Source organism: Prorops nasuta, unplaced genomic scaffold (genome assembly GCF_024137725.1).
Source record: "Prorops nasuta isolate Cenicafe-Biocafe unplaced genomic scaffold, Cenicafe_Pnas_1.2 PNAS00060, whole genome shotgun sequence".
Classification (NCBI taxonomy): Eukaryota; Metazoa; Arthropoda; class Insecta; order Hymenoptera; family Bethylidae; genus Prorops; species Prorops nasuta.
The window spans coordinates 294,655-317,435 of record NW_027116857.1 but is presented as its reverse complement, the minus strand read 5'-3'; the positions used below and the strand labels follow the sequence as shown (position 1 = coordinate 317,435).

The window sequence follows — 22,781 nt, the reverse complement described above, 5'->3', positions numbered from 1 at the left end:
GAGTCGCGAAATTGCTGAGGCTGATTTCGAAAGGTACTAGTATAATTGGTGCGGTAAGGGATGAACGAAAGCGCGTTTTTGTATAAATATAGAATATATGTATATATAAAAAAAGAGGGAGAGTACAGAGAGAAGTGGTACAGAAAATAAAAGTTGGGAGAGGATGAAGGAGAGAAATTGGATGAAATCGATCGAGATAAAGTTTGATGGTGCAATTGGAACAACGGTGGGAAGGAAGTTCTAATGAGATCTTATATAAAGAGGGAGGGGGGGGGGGGGGGGAGAGAAGTCCCTGTACTCTCCTCGTGGAAACGACGAAAGTGCAGTGGTAGTATACGTAATGATGGAGGGTAAGAAGGAACGTAATTTGCAAATTTCTTACCTAACTAAAAATAAAAGCGAGGGATAGATCAGTTTTTAATTTACGTATAAATAACTAAAAAAGGAGGAAAAAACTGAGTTAAGCTTAATTAGTGACGAGCCCCGTATTTTCCTCTCGTAGAGTTTTCAGTCGTGCGATATATCACGCATATAAACGAACGGGAGGAAAAAATCAGGCGATCTCCCTCGTATCGACATCGACAATCCTTCATCGACCTTGCTAAGAAAGGAAAGAAAGGAAAGAAAAGAAAAATAAGAAAAATTCAGTCGATTGCCGAGTTCGATTTACAACAAAATAATCAAAAATATAAGTCGCGAAAAAAACTTAGACTTAAAAACTAAAGTATAACGTATAAAGTAAATTCGTGTTCCTCTTACAAACGTATCTCTCTCATCAACCTACGCACGGATCCTTCGTGTATAATGGTATAAATATATGTGTATATATAATAATAATAATAATAATTTTTATAACGAATAAAACTAGATATACGTACTTTTGAGTGTAGTATACAATAAAAAAAGAGGGTTTCGGTAAAGGAAACAGAAAAGAAAGTAAAGTAAAATCTGAAAAAGATGCATTCTTGTGGTCTCTCTTGCTGTTTTCGTCAAGGTATTTGTTATAAATAGGATAAATTAATATTATGGCCTCTCGCAGATTATACACCAAAGGAAAATTTTCATCTTACACTTATTATTCTCTGTAAAATACGCCTTCAATTGCCTCCAGTTTAAAACTTTGCGATATAATTAATAATAATAATAATAATAATAATAATAATAATTAATGATAGAGCAATGAGTCGTAATAATATAAGTAGCAATAGCAATAATAAACGTATATGATTAACCGCGGTAGAGAAATGCTCAGGCTGTTCAGCGGGTTCCACCCATGCACAGACACGTTGTCTGTATTTTTTAGAGATACTTGGAACGATTAGGAAGGGAGGGAAGTCTCTCACAGGGACTGCAATCATTACCAAAAGTTTGGAGTGAACCAGGATGGAATCGGAGGAACCCGCTCATCGAATCCTTCGCTATAAAATGTTAAATGTAAGGTATTTTTTCTTAGAAACGAAACATTCGACGGAATAACAACAATCGAAGCTTTTGAAAGATTCATTCGCACCGTACATCCATTTGAAAGAGTGTCGTTTTTGCTTATACGAGGATCGACCAATTTGGCCGACGTTCGTGCAACGAAAAGAGGCTACGTTTTGTCAACAACGCGGATATATTTTCTCGTGTACGGTCCCACGAGTCGTGAATTTGTCGGCGGGGACGCCTCCCTCGAGGAATTCGCACGATATTAGCCAAAATCTTCGCTAAATTGGCTCTGCAAACAATTTCCTAAGCACCGATTTTCTTTTTATCCACCCGAGTCCACTCGCAGTGATTTTTTGTACCTTCTTTTGACTAGAATCGAATTTAACGCTTTATTTCTTCTGCTTCGACCACTTTCTCTTCTCGTTCCCTTACTTTTTCGTTTGTTTTCACCGCGAAAGACGCCGAATCGGGGGAGGGGGACGTGGGGGCTCCGCGATTTTTAATATTTTTTTCTTCATCTTTTTTTGGTAGACTCGCAGGACCGGAAGTGCGTCGGTGTGTTTGCCCAAAAGGGGACTTCGACCAAACTCAATTCGTACGATTAACGTCACTCGCGTTTCTGCCGCGTTATTATCCTCTCGATGTACCGAGATCGTCTCTCTCAAACTGTCTTCACATTCTGCTAAAAGCTCCACGTAAGCAAATATACGCGGCAAAAACGCGCGAGTACGAAAAATTAACAATAATCTGCGCTGTATTACTCGATAACTAACTTCCACGTAAAAGTCTGAAATCTGAAACTTAACGTTCGTCGTGTTATACTGGAGTCGAAATCAGTCACGTTCCATCGTGTTCAAACAAAGAAAGATTCGATTCGATTCGTATCCCGTGTTTGTAAACAAATCTGTCGAGTAGTAATTCGTCCGAAAGAACGGTAATGTACCGTCGAATCAATTCAGAGATAAATTAGAATGCAAAAATGAACAAACGATTTTTAAGAAAATTCAAACCACGAGCTGTAAGAAACGTAAACAATTAAATGTAATAAGCGAAGAGAAAGAAAATTATTGTTACAACGATGGAGCGCGACTGTTTACTGAACTCTGAACTGAAATATTTGCGAACGAACTTGAACAAGGCGTACATGTGAAATTGATAGGTGAGGGAGGAGGGGGGAGGGGCTTATCATTGGAACATGGATGGGTTGGTTTAAGAGTAGACAGTGATGAGGGGGGTGTTTGTATTGTGTTTAAAGCAACATTATAAGTGAATTAACTGAATGCTGCACTTGAAAGACCAATGCAAACTTGGATATCCGAGCATGCGGCATTCTTGTGATTTTCTTTGTGCTTTCTGAATCTTGGTTAAGATTTTTTGTCGAACCAAGTCTCTAATTCTTGGAAAGCCGATATGTGCCCACCGATGGAAAGCTCGTATTGGCTCGTATGCTCGGATTTGCCCCTGATTCGGATCCGAGTCCCGAGTCTTCGGTATTTTCGTCCAATTCCGTAGTGAGTGCCTCCGCGATTTATCGATAGTTGCGAGTCTCGTTGTGAAACGTCGCTGCCTTATATACCTGTGGTTACGTTTAATAATAATTATGCGTGTATGCGTACGATTACGTTAATTAAGTCGACTTGACAATGGTTACGGTATTAATTAATAAATTGTTATCGGTTAGTGTAGATATGGCTCCACCGTGCAATCGTCCTCTCAACCTATCAGAGTATAACAACGTACACGTTGGCTAATGTAAACTACGGACACTTAGTACACTTATTATCAATATTAAATCGTTAGATGTCGTCGGATAAGGAGATCGGATGGGGATGCTCAGTGTACCGGACTGCGACTAATCTCAAATAATGTTTTAACCCATTTCTTTTTACTTTCAGTTTTTTTCTAATCTCTGTTAATTCTTTTTTTCCAAAGAAACCGAGGAAAAGTTACAAATTTTTACATTTTTCTCTCCTCACACAGTTCAATTGACTAAAAGACGTCTAAAACTTGTCTATAAGTCACTTGGTGCTATATGGGTCTTTTTTTCGTCGAAAAAGTGGCCGGTTTGTACTCGGTGGAACGAGGGAGATGCGTGGGATTTGGGAAGATAGCCAGATCGGGGTTAGGTATGGTAATGGTAGAAGGAAATTGCGCGAAAATGAATCCGGTACTTCCGGTCGTTTCACTACGCGATTGGCGATCATGAACGATGAGAGCAGACACTTAAAAAGAGCACGTGCTTCCTGTATACTTACTTATTTAACTGTTTACTGTGGTACACTGTAATTACTGTTACTACAATAGCACTACTAATTGTGAGTTATATTTGAGAACGTTTGATTACTGTAACGGAAAACCCTGACGAAGGCACCCACTAAACGGATATACTTTGTCATTCCTTGTTAATCGTTTCTTTTCTCCTTTTATAAAATCCGCCAAACTTTTACCGATTTTACAATAAATTTCTGTAAAAAGTGATTCTCCTCGTCCGTTCGCTCGGATGGGTTCTGATTTTTCACACATCTAAATTTCGACTCGGTCTTTCACCTCGGACTCGCATGCAGAGGGCTATTGGTGACCTGAGGGGGGAACAAACACATATTTTCAACAAAAACTTGGAGAATATTTTGAAGAGTATCGATTGCCACGAAGACCAAACAACTGCCTGAGTTCTTCGGTCTTTGTTGACAAGCAACCACGGTGGATATTCATCTGGCGCCATCTCGAATCGTCCGATAAACTTCTCTTCTACCAATGTCACACCCTCTCTCTCTCTTTCTTTCACCCTCTTTTATCGAAACTCCTCTCAATCCCTAAAAACTTGACCAACGTATTAGAGAGACTGGCGTAAATGAAATATTGATTTTGAATCGAAAGACTGGCGAATTTTGTAAATCATACCGAAAACGACTAAAGTAGCATAATTTATACACGGTAAAATCTGAACATCAGTAATTTTGATCAATTATCAGGAGAATAAAAGTTTACGTTGAATCTTCCGTGTGATCGTTGCTACGTGAACGGAAGACCGTGACGATTCGAGGACGAGACAAGGATCCACCGTCTTAACAACTATGACTCTCATTATATAGAGGACATTGAAATAACTTATTCCGGTTTTTAATCACGGAGGCTCGGTCAGGGCAAGCCGCGAGTTCACGCGGATGCCGCCGAGGCGCTCGCACTGCTAGACTGTCGGTTTTCATATGCTGCGCACTTACGATACACACTGTCACGAATACACGCGCACATCCTCGGGGGAAGAGCGCGCTGTATTCGTCGTGAGATTATTTCATTAAAAAATTAAAACCCGATCGAAAAGAAACCAACGGTTTTTGCTTGTAAAGCCGTGTCGAACAACGGCTCCTACAACGCCTCTGACACTTCCTGGTTGTATATATATATTACTATATTTTGAAATAGACAATATCCCTGATAGTACACGATGTTCAAGGGATATCCTCGGTGTGTTTACCGAACCTGAGGATATCCGTGCTATTGGGGATATCGTGTTGCGTATTCCGGGTACAGGACGGACACGAATAAAGACCAACTTCCCGAGGGAAATTCTAATTCTCTATTCGTCCATCCTCGCGGACGATCCCCTAGAGGACCGACCTGCTACTGTCACCTTCGGGTTCTCCAAGGTCACGCGAAGGACGCACTCGAGCAACGAAGCTCGGTTTACTGCATCCAAACGTATGCCAAAGGCCGCGAATTTTTCTCCTCAACGTGACTTCCAAAGTTGTTTGCTCGTTCTTCCTGTCGATCCCTCCGAATGGATCGGCTTAAATTTCTCATTTTCATTCTTCGTTTTTGTTTGCACGTGTAAACGCGTCGGGGCCGAATCGTGTATAGTTTTTTCTTTATCGGAAAGGTGTTTTGAGCAATTTACAAAATCAATTGGCTTTACATATCCGTAGCGAGTGTAAATAGTGTGCGTTAAGTGTGCATTGAGAGTGTGTAGATTCTTGTCGATGCGTCAGTGTAGTTGTGAAGTGTGCGAATAAACCGGGCTCGCTCGGGGTGGGTCGGCCACGATTTAAACGCGTGTATTGAAAAATGTTTTGAGCGCGCGGGGTTGCACGCTCGTGAACCAGGGCTATCTTCGTTTGTCGAGTGTACATATTATATATATAGATATATTTGACGGGCAACGCGCGCCGTATTAGAGCGGGGCGCCACTTGTGTTCTGTGCTTTCTGTCGTTGTGCTTGTGTTCCTTGGCTAAAATACCAATTTTACCGCGGCCTCTCGTCGCTCTCGGCCGCGGATTTTCCTTTTTATTCGAGGTCGAGTCGTATTTGTAAGTGTGTATGCGGCTGGGAGTATGCACCAGCGCATCCGGGCTATGGCATTTTTTTAGATATAAACATTTAGCAATTTACATGAAGAGATTAAGATTATGGATGGGGCTAGCTTTGCAGTGTATCAACATCTGGCTTCTCCTAGAACCAAACAATGGCCGCCGTTGCTCTCTCTCTCTCTCTCTCTCTCTTTCTCCTATAGCTTCGCTCGCTGCGTCAATACGCGTCTTTTCCTTCCATTCGTCATCATTTTCGAGAGCCGGCTCTCTCCTATTGGCTCGCGGAGGCTCTTACTGCGCCACTAGCCTTCTTACGAGTTACGGGCATATGTAAATCAATATATTTGTAAATTTTTTTGTGCTTTTTTTGCGCATTGGTGCGCTTTTTTTCTTTTATCTCGTTAAGATCGCTTATCTTTCATCGATTACAGAACATACACTACTAGAGCTATTGTACTTTGTGTTTTCGGTGATTTTAACCTTAAAAATTATGTTACACGTTCGCGGGGCACTGGCCGGCGCCTCGGGAATTCTCATTCTCGCGCGGTAATCGACGTTTACCCTCGAAACTCTCTCTCTACCTGTGCTATCGTTTCAAACGTATTTCTTTCTTTTTTTTTCTCGGATAAAAATGCAACCCTCGGCGCACGGCAGGATGCACCGTTCGAAAACCGTCGCTCGTCAATCGTTTCATGCCTCGTGCGTCATGAAGGATCTCGACGTCATGCTGTTGTTTTTTTGTCTGTTTGCTTGTTGTTGTTTATTGATTTTTTGTTGTTGCTGGTGATGATAGTGTGATTTTGGCTGTGATAAACGATGTTGATCCTTGCCTGATCTCCTGTCTACTATACACAGTGTAAAGCTATGTTCCGGAGAGATTTTGCCACAGATTCCTGAGAAAATTAGAAGTTAAAAAGTCTTATACAATTTTTTTCTATCACCTCTCCTTTTGAAGATATTCCGTTTTTATGTTAACCAATGAGAGTAGCCGTATAATGTGAGCTAGTGGGGAGTGAGGACGCCATTAATACTTTCGGTACAATCGTCCCCCTCCCCCTCTCCCTCTTCACGCAACTCATTATTGACTGTTTTAAGAAAGGAGTGTATCAAAGAGGGGAGGTGATAGAAAACGCCTTATAAGAATTTTTCTACCAATATTTATCTCGGGAATATGCGGTTAAAGTTTCTCCGAGGTACGTACCTTTACTCGTATGTATAAACATCTTCCGTTCTGATCCACTCTCGCTCTTCAACACTCGATCTTCAGGGATCTTTTTCACTCGTATTTCAATTTTTCTTTGAATTTTTCTCCCTCACGGATTTATTTTTCCTCTCGTCGTATGCCTAAAACTTGTCCTGACACTAATGTTCCTAATTACTCTCTCACTCATTCTCATATCCATTCGCTCGGTCCGTATAACCTAACTTTTTGAGATACCGCTGTCGTTAGAAATGAATTCCGAAAGAACCTAAAACTCGCCATCTGGCGGAGCTGTCGATACCTTCACCGATCTCGAGATCTCTTGTATTGCGAGTGTACGAAGAGCGTAGTCCAATGTCCATACGCTCATTCCATCGTGGCTTTGCGATCCATCGCAATGCTAATATGTGTAAGTGTAAGAGTTATGTTATCATCGTGTAGCGGTGTCGAGAAAAAAAAAGAATTTCCCGATCGGCAAACCAGGGGTGTTGAAGCGTACATCTATCCAGAACAATTCGTACCCCTGAATCGAGATAAGAAAAGTTCTAGAATAATGCATACTTCGTCAGCCAATCGGATGGCACCCCTGGACTTACCGACGACGAACAGAAGCTCCGGTCGATAAAAACATTATCGTTGGTTGCTGAACGAGGTGTATGCACTCGCTCAACTTTAGGTATTTACATAGAAACTAACCCTATTCTCATTACGTACTCGTTTAAGTTACCGTAAATTCTCAGTTTATGCTTGTGATATCAAGGTGTATTTACATACTACTTAATCCGAGGAAAAAACGTCCTGTAACGAAAAAACTTTATGATAAAAAATGTTCGGTGACCGACCAAATCGTACCTGCGAAGCCAACGTTCAGCTCTGTCTCTGATCTTCTACCAATCGCATTTGATCTTTTAGCAGTTTCTTTAAACGAATCCACGTTTCGTTGGGTTCTCAGCCACGCTTCGGTGCAACCCGTAAAATGTAGCTTTGACGATGAATCCATAGCGATCTTTTTTCTCCTGTTATCAGCCTATCTAACCTGTCGGCCATTGTGTTTATTTTTTTATACTCTTAACGAAGATGACGACGTTGGGCTACTTTTTGTTACATGATGCGCGAACAGAGGGATGTGGAGGGGATCATGATAGGAACGAAGAAGGATCTTCCGTTGGACGAATGTCTCTTTTTCTACCGAACTCGTAAAAGAATGTTAAAGAGCTATCAAGGTTTGAGAGATGCAAAAGGCTGATAGACTTTGGAACGTAAAATCTCGTCGAGAGTCACACAGTCGGAAGAAACAACAACAACAACAAGAACAATACTTTCGCGTAACTCGATTTGAATATAATTCCGGCGTGTTATCATCCAACTATTCCGCGTTACTCTTTGATTCCACGATGGAATTTTTTTCCAAGGCATCGAGTGATCTTTGGATTTTGCCACGACTTATCAAATTCCTTACACACTTGCCACGAGTTTTTAATTTCGACGATCACTAAGCGTTTTCCGCAATCTTTCTCTTTGCCGAATGGATTTGAAATCTTTCAGACTCGATGTCGTCTGGTCTCGTCGAGAGGAATTCGGTCGAAAGTGTACGAATGATCTCCACGAGTTTTTTCAGTCGTTTTTCGATGAGTATTTGGGAGTAGAAGGATTTGTAATGGTGTGTGTGCGAATAGGCCGCTCGAGTAAAAAGGGACTCTAATGGAATTGAAAGGATGATGGGACTGGATTTTCGTTTGAAGTTCGCTCCACGGTCAAACCTAACCTCATCGTAGTCTTTCTTCTCCCTCGTCATCCTCATCTTCGTGCTACTTCATCCCACCCTCTTTGTTTCTTCTTCCTTCTAAATATTGCGAGAACGTAACGATATATTGCAAGTAAAACTTCGAAACGACGCAATTACGTGTTCAGATTACCCGGAAATAAAAAAATATTTCGCTTATAACGATCACAGGACCTCAGATTACCTGAAGCACGCCACTCGAAAATCTGATTCACACGATTCTTGCACTCGCTCTCCTTGATGCTCACGAAGCACACACACACGCACGCTCTCTCTCTCAATCGCTCACTCTCGATCACTCCTACTTGCGCCATCTACCATTAACGAGTCGAACTCCAAGCTAATTCGCGTTGCACTCGCTAAATATTCTCTTTTATTCATTTTTCGGCCACGTACTGCGTGCCTTTTCTTTTTACCATAATTGCATTTTCTCCCAATAAAAAACACTTGGAATCCCGCAGAAGGGACCAGATGGCGCAAGCTCGACAAACGTTCCCATTCTTACTTTCGCCTAACTACCCTAGTCTCATAGATCCTATATTCATTATTTATAATATTTATATTTATATTTATATTTATTTATATATATATAATATATATATAATATATATAATATTTAGCATTTAGTTTTCATTTCTGCCCTCTTAATCTTCATGTAGCGTGTTTATCGACGAAAAATGTTCGCTCTCACTCTCACGCATTTTAAAATTGTTCGTGTGGTTTCCATGCGGGGATTCGCCCACACAGTTTTGTTTCCACGATCTTTCGTACTCTGTATGTATATATAATATATATAATATAACTGTTTGTAATAATTATATTTTGTTTGTTCGCTTACGAGCTAATAGTTTTCGTGCTGCCACGAGCACAAGTTGCGCGCATTTCAATTGTGTGCTGCGTTGAGTAAAAGTGTGCGTTTAATCTAGTGTACATGTGTGTAGCGTTTGTCGCGTGTTTACGCGTGTCTCGGTGTGTTTCGTGGGGGAGGGGGGGATGAGGGATACGTGCGCGAGTATCACTAGCATTCACGTACAATTTCTGTCGTGTAGAGTTCGATCGTACGTGTTTAGTCGGGTCGCTTTAACGTCCCTGTCTGCCTGTAACGGTCAGGCGGTTGTCGGTTTGTTTACGTATACAATTAACGACCTACGTGGACCCGAACGTCCACCTAACCGTTCGCGCACGTTCAATCGTGTATACCTCCTTCTCTTTAGTCTCTCTCTCTCTCTCTCTCTCTCTCTTTCTTTCTTTCTTTCTTTCTCTCTCTCTGTTTCATCATCTCTCTTTCCGCTCTGCACTATTCGTCTTCTTAAACGTTACGGGAGTTAGAATTAGGGAAACTATAAGTATCGTGGCGTTCGTCTATAGTATATATATATATATACATATACGTATAGTATAGTATAGTTTAGTATAATATAGTTGATTGAGCCCGGGCAGAGGATCGCCCATAAATCCTCAAAATCCATGACTGGCTCTTGTACTAAAAAGTCCATAGAGTACCAGGACGAATCCCGAAGGTCCTTACGACGTTTCACCGTTCGCCTCGGGGTCCTCAGGGATGCGAGCGGTACTTCAATCAGAATTATGGCACGTTTCAGGCGCGAGATTCGTACGGGAGACCAACGATGGGTCCTGGAATTTGATTCGCCGAGTCGAGGATCCCAGCGTTGTCCGTTTGGCAAGGACGAGGTCCTCGGCCATCGGATTTCGCGTTGATCCTTTTGTCCAGGACTTTGCTTTGTTTTTATGAAATTAGAAACCGATCGTGGTGTCCCGATGGTCTCTCGCGGCCGTGCAACGGATCTCTATAGGTCTGTGCAAATCAGCCCTCCCAAAAAGTTCCTAGGCTCGCCGGTAGGGGCGCCACCTGGATCGCGAGTCACGATCAACCGTTGGTTGTCCCTCTAGGATCCATTCGGTGTACTCGTGGGAAGACAGTCCTTTTCTAATCCATATCTCGTAAGTTTTTACATTGATGAGTTGGCGAATATGTGTGTGTGTGTTTTTGTGTGTTTGTATAAATAATTAATACGCATTGAAGCTGTTGCTGCGGCGAATATACTGCTGAGACGCTTGTGATTGCGTTGATGGCCACACTTGGGCAAATTTTCGTGGCGATGGCAGAAAGTCTTGGCGGTGGTAATCGAGGATCACCACTTACACGGCCTCGTTGGGATTACCGATCAACTCGTCGATTTTCCTCTTGAGACCGCGCTCCTCCTGCTGATGTTGCTGCTGATGTTGTTGTTGTTGTTGTTGCTGCTGCTGCTGCTGCTGCTGTTGCGGCTGCTCGACGACAGTGGTCGTTTCGCGTTCTATCTGCTGCAGGGTCGTCGCCACCTGTTCCCATGCCCAAGGGGCCCACACGTCTCAGTAGTAACTGAATTTTCATGGTTGCAAATTGTTGTTTTGTTGGTTCACCACGTGTTGGAGCGTGAAGCTCAGGGTCCGTGGATCGTGCAGCCTCAGAGCCTGCTCCAGTCGTTGATCCTGAAGCCGCAACGCTTCTCCTAAAAAACCACCACCACCTTTTTTCACTTTTACACGAATATTGCTCCTCGCCAACCGGGAATGATTATTTGTCTCTATGTTTTAGGTTAGGGACGTCACTGGGTATTAGCATGGTGAGACTAACCGTGATCCTGCGACAATGCATCTTGCTGAGACATTTGTTGGTTCGTGTGATGTCCCGTCATACCGGAAGCTTCTCCTCCATTGTGTTGTCCTAAATGATGCCTTACGTCACCACCGACGGAACTTGCAGCGGCCACCGCTGCTTGGGATACCTTTTTAACAATTTAACGGATTAATTTTTCACGCATCTCTTAATCGTGTTACAGGAAATTCCACGAAGATGATATTTACCGCTAATCTCAGAGCAGTTTCGGCCTGGGATCGCAGGAACGCCTCGGCTTGCTGTATTCTGAGGGCTTGCTGCGATTCAGGCCCGGTTGCTTGCACTCCTTGCTGCTGATGTCCCGTGGATCCTTGGGTACCGCCTCCCATATCATTGTTGTTGCTCATTCTCATCGCTGCGGCCAACGCCACGTCCACCGGTGACAGATTCGACGAGTTTTGCAAACCTACCAATCGTCCCAAGTCTATCAATTATACATTTCGGTCGTATCGACGATAAACATTGTTTTAATTATCGACTCAAACCGATCATCAATATTTACGCGGTTCTCGTTTGAACTCGCGATACAAATAGAGATTCTAGTCTGAAAATAGACGAGTCGTTAAATATTTCATGATTCGACGAGTATCGGAGCTTCTAACGTGGGACGTGCGTCGAGTTGGGAAGACACGGAAAAACATAATTGTAAATCATAATTTATCAGGAATAACTGGAACGGAGCTATCGGCCTCTTCCCCTCCAGTGAGCTTCGATAGCATTTTGATAAGGCTCGGTCAGTCTTAGGAGGAGGAGGAGGAGGAGGGGGAGGCAGTGATCGGTTCAGTGCAGCCGGCTGATCCTTTCGATCGATTGGTGTACAACGCTCTCTTCTCGTGTCATTGAGCAAGCGTGCCAAAAAACTCAGGACCAATGAATTATCGAAGCTGAAGTTTTGCTTACCTGCCGAGACAGCCGCAGCCATGACAGCCATGCGTTGTTGTTGCGACTGAATGTCGTCGTGGTATTGTTGCGCCGAGCTCGATTGGTTACCCGCCGATTGACGCAGCATCTCGCTCAACTTGTTGCTGCTTGGCCCGGGTGATGCCATGTTGTTATTATTATTATTGTTATTGTTATTCAATAATCCGGCACCTGCGAAAAAATCTACTCCCATCAGCGTGTTAAGGTGTAAGGTCAGTCAGCCAAAATTGGTCACTGCTTTATTAATCTTTATATACAGAGTGTCCGCTCTAATTGTAATCTTTTTTTTGTTTCGCAGGATTCAGTCGGTTCAGAGTCACCGGGTTGTTCGACCAATGGAAAACTTTGTATCAAAGAATTGTTGATCCTTGGTGTTGTAAAATTTTTATTCAATATACGGAACCAAAAACTTTTGTAAAATTTGTTTTCTTAACCCTCTCCCTACATTCAGATTTTTCTGGTTGAGACCCATTAATACAGACCGGACACTCCGTTTATTAATACACTTGAAAATCATTGGTTTTCAATTGTCTGGAATTAGAACGTACCTGTTTCGCTATCGGCTGACGACAGTCTCCCGTTACCACTGCTGCTGTCAGAGTGGGCTGACGGCGAAGGGCACATTGGTGGCTGCTGCAAGTTTTGAGGTCCTCCCGTCTGGTTTCCAAGAACGCCCAGTCCTGCTCCTGACAAACGGATCGTATTACGAATTTTCCTTAGTAATATCGCGGAAACGATCTTGAAGAGAATCGAGTTGCCTATTTTACTCTCTCCACGTAACAACGATCGAACTTTTCGACTGTTCGGCAATGCAAACAAAACAGAAAAATCTTAATAAATATAGATATAATATACCTAAACTAGAACTGGCAAGAATTTCCCTTTCCCTCCTCTCGGCAGCCGCCCGACTCAGCACGTACTGCGCGGCGAACTGATGTTTCGGGTCCATCCTCATGTGTTCCATGTGAGTCAGCAGACCTGAAGAGAGGAGACGATCGAAGATATTTGGCAGGTGAATGAGTATCGCAGGTAGGTCATTGGAAGGTCGAGAGATGCGGAAAGTTTGGTGATGGTGAACGCTATAATCGATGACTTACCGGTTTCGTGGGGGAAAACGGCTTGGCAGACCGAGCAGGGCCACATTCTGAGGGTGCTGAGCTGACTGGTCTCAGGATGGTTGGTCAGATGCTTCCTAAGGCTACCCTCGTTGACGTAGTGCTTCCCGCAGACCGGGCACGGATGGTTGGCTGTCCTTCGCTTTGCTAGGTAAACCCCGGCAACGGAGGTTGTGCAGTCAGCGGGGGGAACAATAGGGCGAGACAATTTCAAGGTCAATGCCAAGCAGATAAAGCATCCCAAGGAGCGAAAGCCTTTTTTTCCTGCTCCTCCTCCTCCTCGTCCTCCACCAGCATCGCACACAGAACATTCGCGCAATTTCCACAGACGCACTCTCGTTCACGCACACATTTACTCTGCATACTCCGGTCGACCTCGCTGGCGAAGGGAGTCCTTGCGGACTCGGGTGACCAAGGACCAAGGAGCACTGACCTCGGTCACCAGACCTCCCGGTCCCTTTCACGAGCGAGGTCGATGTCCCAAAAACCAAAGCCTGTCCGCACTATCACGCTTTCCACACGCCCATCCTCGTCGATCCCTCTGCCGGAAAACCACCAAGGGTTTTCCGGCCGGATCCTTGGACCTTGGTCCGCGTGTACGTGCAGCACGATCAAAGGCATTCGCACGGACTCTCACAGAGGTTGAACGAGACACTCCCGAAGCACCTTGAGAATCGTTTATTATCAGCAAATACCCAAGTATTAGTCTGCGAGTGTGCTTAGCTAAACACTCCATGTATTATAAAGTAAATAGTAGTGGTAGTAATATGTATAATAGAGATAAAGACAGACACGTGTGCGTATTGCCCGCGCCAAAGCAAGTTTGGGGATGTAAGATACACTTAAGGGCTAAGTAAGACACCCTCGGTGTCTCGTTGTTGCTCCACCTCTTTCTTACCCTCTCTCGCAATTACCAAACACCCTCGTTTTCTCCAATACACCTTTCTCTCTTTCTCTTAATATACAAACTACCCTATTCCTTCTTCAACACCTCCCGCGTTCTCCTTCAAGCAGAGATTCCCGTAAAATTCCCAAGTTATACGTGCATCAAGTTAGGGCGGTACCAGCTGTTCTCCAAACTCGTCGCGTGCCTCGCTCGACGGATCGTAATAGAGCGGATCCATGAAAATGTGGTAAAAATCTTTCCTCGGGAATTTCCAAACCTTCAACATATATACAACCGTACATCGCGAGTTGGGTGACACAGCGAGTGGTACCGCCCTGGAGAACGGATTCTACGAAAGTGGATGCGGAGAAAGAGAGAAAGGCTCTGTGTACGAGAGATCAAGAGGAGTATCTGGTTATTTTTTTGTTTTTCTTAACATTGATACTTACTGGCTACGCCGGATGCATTGGGATCCTTGTGGGTGTGCTTCATATGCTCCATGAGAGCTTCCCCGCCGATGAACAGCTTGTGGCAGACGGGACAGCTGGTTGCATTGGCTGGACTGCCAATCATGGCGTTGTGTTGCTGGAACACAACACGCTGTTGCAACTCCTTTTTTGGCCCAAGTGAAGAAGTGAAGAAGCGCCGGAAGCGGCACGCGGCACACCGGTAGAGAGCCACCCCAGAGAATACCACCCGAGGAGTTGCGAACCAGAAGCGCAGGACAGGCGGGCACAGAACAGAACGATACTAGTGAGACTTAAGGCACTAATAACCGCCGCCACCATGGACACTACGCCTTGCAAAGGATTCTGTTAACTCTACGCTTTGGTGTATTAAAGGCTCGTTTTCTCTTTCCAGGACTCGGGTGCTTCATCCCTAACAGTTACGTCCATTCTGTCCTTTCTCAAACGTCGGATAGTGTAGCGACAAACTCTATACAGTTTTGTGTAATTGAGTTTTGTTCTTTTTTCGTCTACTCGACCGAAAGAGATGGAGGGTGAAACAGAGAGAGAGAGAGAGAGAGAGAGAAACGACAGTTGTATATAGTGTAAGCTTCGTCCGTGCAGTATTGTCCAAAGGGAAATTTGATCGATGAACAACGTAACCGAGGATTAGCACCCGGTGAAATCGGAGAGGAAACGCGGAAGTTTGGATTAAGGACGAAGCAAAGCCCAGTTAGATTGAGAGATAGACAGAGTTTGAGAGTGTGAGTTGGAAGTGGGGGGGGGGGGGGGGGGGGGTGTATAGAGAAGCGTGGGGTCTGGAGAACGATCCGACCGAGTCGTCCCTATGTGCCCAGTTACGCGGATTAGGAAGTTTCTCTTTGGATTATTCGACAAACCAACGGATAGCTACATTGCGAACACATGTCGAAGGACAAAGGAATTATTCCCGATCGACCTTGGACTTCCTATCGACCTCTCTCACCTCGATGCAATTTGCTGAACACAGATTTAATTAACACCTATACGAAAATAGAGTTTATTTTTTTTTTATATAAATCAACCTGTCATTGAAAATGTAAATGCATTGTTGATGCAGAGGACTCTTCTGGTACCATATATATAAGTACAGTGCTCGATGGTGTTTGGAGAACCGATTTTTAAACGATCCGCACAGTCGACTTCCTTTTCGCGTAATTTACGTTGGCTGAACCATGCGGTGACTCGATTACGCTGGAAGGACGCTTTGGGAGTGACGCAAAATAGCCGACGGGCCGATATTCGAAAGACGTTTTAACGAATTCTCGGAGAAGAAAGAGGATAAAAGAGGGGATATCGAAGTAGTGCGGTAGACTCGAGATGCTAAAATGGGATCGTGTGGCAATGACCCGAAAGTTTTGGTTGCCTCTTCCCTTCGGATTCTTTTTCCTCCTCGTCCTCCTTCTTCTTCTTTCACGCTCGATTCCTCTTTGTTTTTTCCTCCCCCCCCCTCTCTTCAGCAACCTCCACACACCATATCCTTTCTCATCGAAAACCCCGAAGCATTTCGGAATACCTCGCAAAGTCAATGTTTTTCTGGGACAAAAAATGATGTACCCTCTGGAAAAAGTGCAGTCGTCCATTCTTCGTGGACAATAGCAGATTTTATCACGCCGAGTGAAAAACTTTGCGAACGTTACCATCGGACTATCGTTTTTTTTTCACTTGAAAGATAGGCGTAGCTAATCGGATTAAACGAGTGCGTTGCGGTATATCCATAATCCTGGCAATGAAGTTTTTTCCAATGCAGAAGAATACGAGGAGGGACCAGTTTAACGGAAAATACACGATTTATAAATTGAATATTGTCAAATACTCGTTCAACGCTGCGGCCATAAATGAAACGTCTCGAACAAACGACCGATATTCAAGGATTTAGGGCTTTATATAAATTCATTGCCAAGACAACTCGTATTACCTCTTCGAGTATAGTGTCTGACTCAACGTCAAACATACTCGAATAACAAAATTGTTTTGCTAACTTTTTTTCAACATTAAAAATACCTTCGATATTGGGTCAAGGTCCGTGATGTGATAATTCCATGGAAACCAGTATTTTCTCTTATCAAGTATATCAGAAGGTCACCTTTCCAGATTTGGAACAACTTATCATAATTCGCAGAGCGCGAAGCCCTGTGATACAAATTAAGGTCAATGACCTCAGGGTTTTGGACCAACAATGAATTTCCAATCTTCCTTTTCCCTAAAGATTTCCAATTCTCTTTCCACCCAAAAAAACCCCATTTCGTTTCTCTTGAGTTACAGACCGAAAACAGCTGATCACGATTTGCCCATGAAAAAAGGTTAGAATACAGAATTAGGGGAATGACCCGAGTGTTTTGGGGTAGGCACGAGTCTCGAGTGTTGTTTTTCGCGAGACTTTCGGTTCTCTTTCTGGATGGAGGAGGGCAGGCTCGCTTCGTGCTTGTTCTTTTTTTCCCGGACCTGGGGCAAGCAAGAGCGAGTTGAGAAGAGGTTGCCGTCGACGTTGCCGTCGCTGCATGCAAGTTATTCTCGGAGGGAGGCTGCGGTCCGTAGGTTCGACGCCCCGACCTGGCCCAACTGGAAAAAAACCGGTTTCTTCTTGCGCTTTTCCTTTTTTGCTCGCATCCTCGCTTTTTGCGCTGCGAGTACCTCGCTCTACTCCCCCCCCCCCCCCCCCCCCTCTACCTCATGACTCCGTCGCTCCTTCTTCCTCTCCCGCAGCATCTCTTTCGTTATCTCGACAATCCCGCTCTCGCACTCCTTCTTCATCTCTTTCTTCGCTCGGCCTCCCTCGCTGCTGCTGTTCTTCTTATCCCCCCCCCCCCTCCTCTAGAGTATCCTCCTTTCTCCGGCTCGACTCTCTCGTTCGCCAACCCAAGCCCGGTTTCTGCCTCTCTTTCTTCAGACTAGATGCGGCGTGGGCGAATCCCTCAGGGACCTTATGATTCTCCGTGACCAGATTCATCTTTCTTTCTTCCACCTCTCTCTCTCTCTCTCTCTCTCTCTCAATTGTGCAGTCTCTCCATCCATCCTTCTCCCTGCACATACGTGCCTCACCACAGACTACCCAGCAACTCACAGTTATTCCCAATTCCGTGCTTCCTGGTTCCTAAGAGCTGTTGCTTGTTTTCACCCGAGGCGGAACCAGCCTCGATGCGTGGAAAAATAAAGCCTGTCCACGCGAAAGAGTGATGAGAAGATCGAGCGTGGAATCCAGATTCCTAGCCTACGTCTCTGTACTCCCTGTGCCTTTCCCATATTCCTCTTCAGACCTTCTTTGGTCGTATTCATCACGCATTGTTGCTTCCTCCTTTTATCTTATCGACCTATTTCTCTTATCGTCTTTCGAGTACTGTGTATGCATAGGGACAGGCTAGTTTATTTCGTGTGGAGTTTTGCTAATATTTCTCGTGAATCAAACTCGTTTGAGTTTGCACGAATCGTTTTATACAAAGAGATGCAATGTTACGATTAAATAATGTGATTCGTAACGAGGCAATTTTTTGATTAAAATTGCAATATTTCTGGAATTTTTGTAATAAAATTTTTCTCTCTTACTTCGTTTTACACATTTTTGCCATTTTTTGCAAAGTACAGCGTTTTAATAAAAAACAATTTGTAAGAAGGTAGTAGCTTTTTCTTCGAAATTGTCGTAATCTTTCATGGAATTTTTCCACTAACATTTTTGGTACTCGATACTTTCGTTACGGTTTCTAAATTTTTTTTATTTTTTGCGAAATCTAAAAACGTTGCGATTAAATAATTCACGATAAAAGGTACTTTTCCGTGTTAGTAACAGTGCACTTTTCTTGCAATTATTCTGGGAAGATTTTTGAAACGTTAAATTCATTTCGCTGGATAAATTGTTGCAATTTTGAGAGGCGTAACATTGCGTTTAAATAATCCGTGAAAAGGTAACCTTTGACGCGGGAGAGAAGCACGGCGATTCGTTAAAAGGCAAATCATTCGGCGTGGGTGGAATTGTACGCTGAATAGAATAGTCCGACTACTTCTAAGATCAACGTCTGACCTCTGACAGACGCAGCCGGATTCTTCGTGCCCGCTATCTACCAGTTGCGTACACATTTTTCCACGAGCCCCGTGTAAACTATATAGCCTTCTATCTATTCATTGCGATTATTGCTCGTGTCTGAAATTATCAATTAACGTATGTTTGCGTACAATTAAACTGTCGGATCCTTAATCGATGATCCACCGAACACTCAGGCTTGTTTATATTCTTGCTTTAATGGAATATCCTAATGGGAAGATGTGGCAAAAAAATCTATAACGATTATTACAAATTATTAACGAATTAATCGTTGTTTCGATGGATACTTTTTTAAAACAATTTTTACATTTCGGTACTCGAGTACCAAAAACATTTTTCCAAAAGGCTGTATTACCATGCAGAGAAAAAATAATGGCAGAGTTTGATTCCCTTTTGGAGAGAAACCGGGTCCAATTATCGATTGTTCGACGTTCGCCAAGGTGAAAGTCTGTTTTGCAAAATTTCGCAGTCATCGTTGGCTCCATAAAGGAGAGGAAGCTTATCCGAGGAATTGGTGGAACGATTGGGACAGAGCTTAATTGACCCGTCGATCGATTGATTTACGGACGATCGAATTGGGATTGTTTCTACGAACGTTTTAATGATGAAAGCGGGCCCGGGAACCCAGGGAGTGGCGTAAAAAGGAAGTGGGTGTGAGCACACGCGTAGCGACGCGTGACGACTAGCAACGCGGAGCCATTTTGTAACTAGAAGAGCCCATCTTCAATTAAATCCAAATTATTTAACGAGCGATCGACGATAAATTATCTCTCACTTTTAACTACGTCCTTCGAACGCGTTATTTCCACCACAACCTACATGTACACACATGCATACATATAAACAATCATGGAAATATCTCACTTACAAAAAAATGCTGCAACGAGATACACGAAAATTTATCAATTATTTCCTTTGGATCGTTTCACAGAAAAGAAGAACATGGATCTCTTTCCCGAAGAGTATCGAAGAAAAATTTGCATCTGTGGAGTAGAGCCGCCTATATATATATATATACATATATATGGAACAATGTCTCTTTTGTATTGAAAAATTGCTGTTGTTGGTCGTAACGCTTTCCCCCCATAATTTACGATCGGTCTAAAAGTCTCGATGATCGAAAAGCTGCAGTTGCACAGAGTTTTAAGAGCGTTGTTCCCTCCGGAGTTTTCTCGGCGGTGGCGATAAAGTCCGAAGGCCATTTCGATGGCGCGCAATTCTTTTCTCCTCCTTCTTTTTTTTCCCTCCTTTCCTTGGCTTTTTTAGCCGCGACGAGGCCACCAGTCTCAGACAGCCTTCGTACGCGATACTTTACCGTGTACCGCATTCGTGGAGTCTGCGAGTATTCACAGCCACGTACGTTCTTGTTTTCTGTCTTTTTCTAGACTCCCCCCTCCCCTCCCCTCCCCTCCCCTCCCCCTCACTGTCTCACTCTCAGCCTCGTCCTTTCTTTTTCCCCCATCCTCATTCTTTTCAACCCATCGCTCGGTCTCGCTTCTTCCTCGGCTTCTTCTTCGAGAATCGCAAACGCGCGATCACTTTCGATACGTTCGAGCCTTTGTTCCTCGATAAGGCATCCTCGAATACTCCGTATGTACCATCGAAATACGATTCTTCGATGATAACTCATCTTCGTTCCCTCTCGTGCAACTTATTTCTTTATTTATGCGGTTCTTCCTCTTTCTCGTCTCTCGTTGCTCTGGTTCACACTCGACTTTGCTATTTTAATCTCTTTCTTGTTATTATATATATATATACAGACACTCTTAACCCGTACGATAATCATATAGAAACACCGTAGGAACGACTACTCGAACGTAGATCGATAAGAGTCTAAAAGATGTCTAAAAGATGTCGAAAAGTGTAATTTTGATTTCAAAGGGACGCCGAAGCTTGGAATAATTTGGAAAAGTAAACTAGGGTTGGGGATGTACCAAGGGAGGTGGGAAATGGTTAAATCGAACGAGGTGGAGGATCGGATGAATTTTTAGCGAGGTTCTTGGTGGAGTGAGAAAGAGGAAGTGGGGGGATGGGAAAAAAGTGCGAGTAAACTGGATGAACAGCTCGAGACGTTCTATATAGGTATGTATATATATACCGGTCTTAATTATATTTCTGCTGGCACATTGGGAGTGGAAAAAGGCCTAATGAATGCGGATTAATCTGCGCCATGGCGCGCGTTATTTCCTCCCCTGAAGAGCAGCACATCCGTCCGATTCTTCGTTGCATGCGTGCGTGCGTGCGTGCGTGCGTGCGTCTGCTCGTCCCGTTTAATCCAGTTTCACGCGTTTCTCCGCACGTATCGCAACACGTGTCAAATGGTCTCTCGTGCGAATAAGGAGAGTCGCGCGAGAACGAAGAAGTTAGGGGTGGGGGTAGATGTTGTGCCAATAGCAGCGCCAAGCTTTACACCCTGCTCTCTGGATGGGTGGAAAAAATTGGCCCACTGAGGGGGGGGAGAGCACAATGAGGACCCCACACCCCATGAGAAAAAGGGAGAATCATTTCATTAGGACGCACACACTACCGGTGATCGAGCAAACACGCTCCGTGCTTGAGTGAAAAAATACCAGGGGTGGGGGAGCGTTACGTCACAAGCATGGGGGTGGAGTCGAGCACAAAAAAATTTCACGCTTTTTCGGGGTGCCGTTTCAATGTGAAAATCTCCCGGTGCGATCTATCGTTAACAGTTGCTCTTATATATATATATATATGTGTGTGTGTGTGTGTGTGTGTATTTATCTCTCAATTCCATTATTGATACTAGAAATTCATCAAACTTTCACAATTTTTGTTCCATTCGCTCCATACGTTTTTAGAGGATTCATTCGATTTTCATATGCAGTGGGAGATTTGGCGTGCTGATTTTTTTAGCTGGAAAATTTGCATCATTAGGCTCGATTGTTGAGACACTTTTTTCGCCTCGTTCCATATTAATATATGTTGCAGCAAATCGTTTTATAATAGGCGTACGAATTTTAATTTCTGCTTGACAAAGTAAGAATGGATCTCGTAGGATCCGAGGGGTGATGAAGCGTAAATAGTGGAAGAAGGCAAAAAATGTTGGTGGGAAGGGTGTGGCAAAGGGGGTGGAGTCGAAAAAAGTGTGCGAGGGGTGCGGCTAAGGTGAAAAAAAGGATGTCGATACAGTGTTGGTCGTGTTAGCCCATTTTGCCTTTGCTCGATAACAACAGATATATGCTATATTTAGTCCTTGCATTTATTCGAACCCTCTCTCGAATAATTAACGTCTTAAATCTGCAGCTTTTTTTTCCTACCACTTTTTCTCCTATATATAATATTGTGCCTCGTACGTGTACACCAGTATATATAATAAGGTTTAAACCTGAATGCTTCATTAACTCCCATGTAACATTATTTGTATTTTTTAACTAAATTTACCAGATTTCGTTATGCAAATTTATATCGAGACTCTATAGTAGGGCCCTGATTTTATAGTTGGAGCTCCAATTAACGCATGATATACCGTTGTCATACATTTCTTAATTAACCGTTAAGTTTAGTTAATGGCTAGTACTAGAAAATGTAATTGCAATTTTAATGAACTGTGATAGACAAAAAAGCAGATCCAAGCTGCATGGCTTGTCAGCTCCCTCTCTCTCTCTCTCTCTTTCTATATATATATATATATATATATATATATGTATTAATTTTATGAAGCTAATTATACTGAAAGCAGCAAGGAGACGAATACCTTTCTTAATGGTATTGTAAAACGATTAAGGCTTCTTTGCTGTATAAATTATAATAAACTCTATTTATTTCTGTCATTACGACTTTTGACATGGGCGATAAACTTTTTCTTATTCCAAGTATAATCCTAAGCACTTCTTCCATTACTTTCCTATCCACTAAGCTACAATATAAATAACACTCTGCAACGCCGTTAAAATCAGCTCCAACGTGCACTTAAAAGAAAA

At 43.3% G+C, this 22,781-nt stretch overlaps 1 protein-coding gene across 9 annotated transcripts in view; it reads right to left on the bottom strand.

The window, feature by feature from the left end:
* Nucleotides 1-263: 263 nt before the first annotated feature.
* dati (datilografo) overlaps nt 264-22,781 on the bottom strand; it is an 87,913-nt gene continuing 65,395 nt past the window's right edge. For 2 of the 9 annotated variants that reach the window (XM_066745304.1, XM_066745309.1), the window contains 8 exons: nt 14,769-14,931; nt 13,416-13,625; nt 13,174-13,296; nt 12,867-13,004; nt 12,298-12,501; nt 11,586-11,803; nt 11,356-11,506; nt 264-11,248 (listed from right to left, as the gene is read on the bottom strand). In XM_066745304.1, the coding sequence (XP_066601401.1) occupies nt 11,109-11,248; nt 11,356-11,506; nt 11,586-11,803; nt 12,298-12,501; nt 12,867-13,004; nt 13,174-13,296; nt 13,416-13,625; nt 14,769-14,931 (1,347 nt within the window). In that variant the 3' untranslated portion in view covers nt 264-11,108. The remainder of the gene's footprint in view (nt 11,249-11,355; nt 11,507-11,585; nt 11,804-12,297; nt 12,502-12,866; nt 13,005-13,173; nt 13,297-13,415; nt 13,626-14,768; nt 14,932-22,781) is intronic. The other 7 variants (XM_066745305.1, XM_066745312.1, XM_066745306.1 and 4 more) reach the window with 5 other exon arrangements.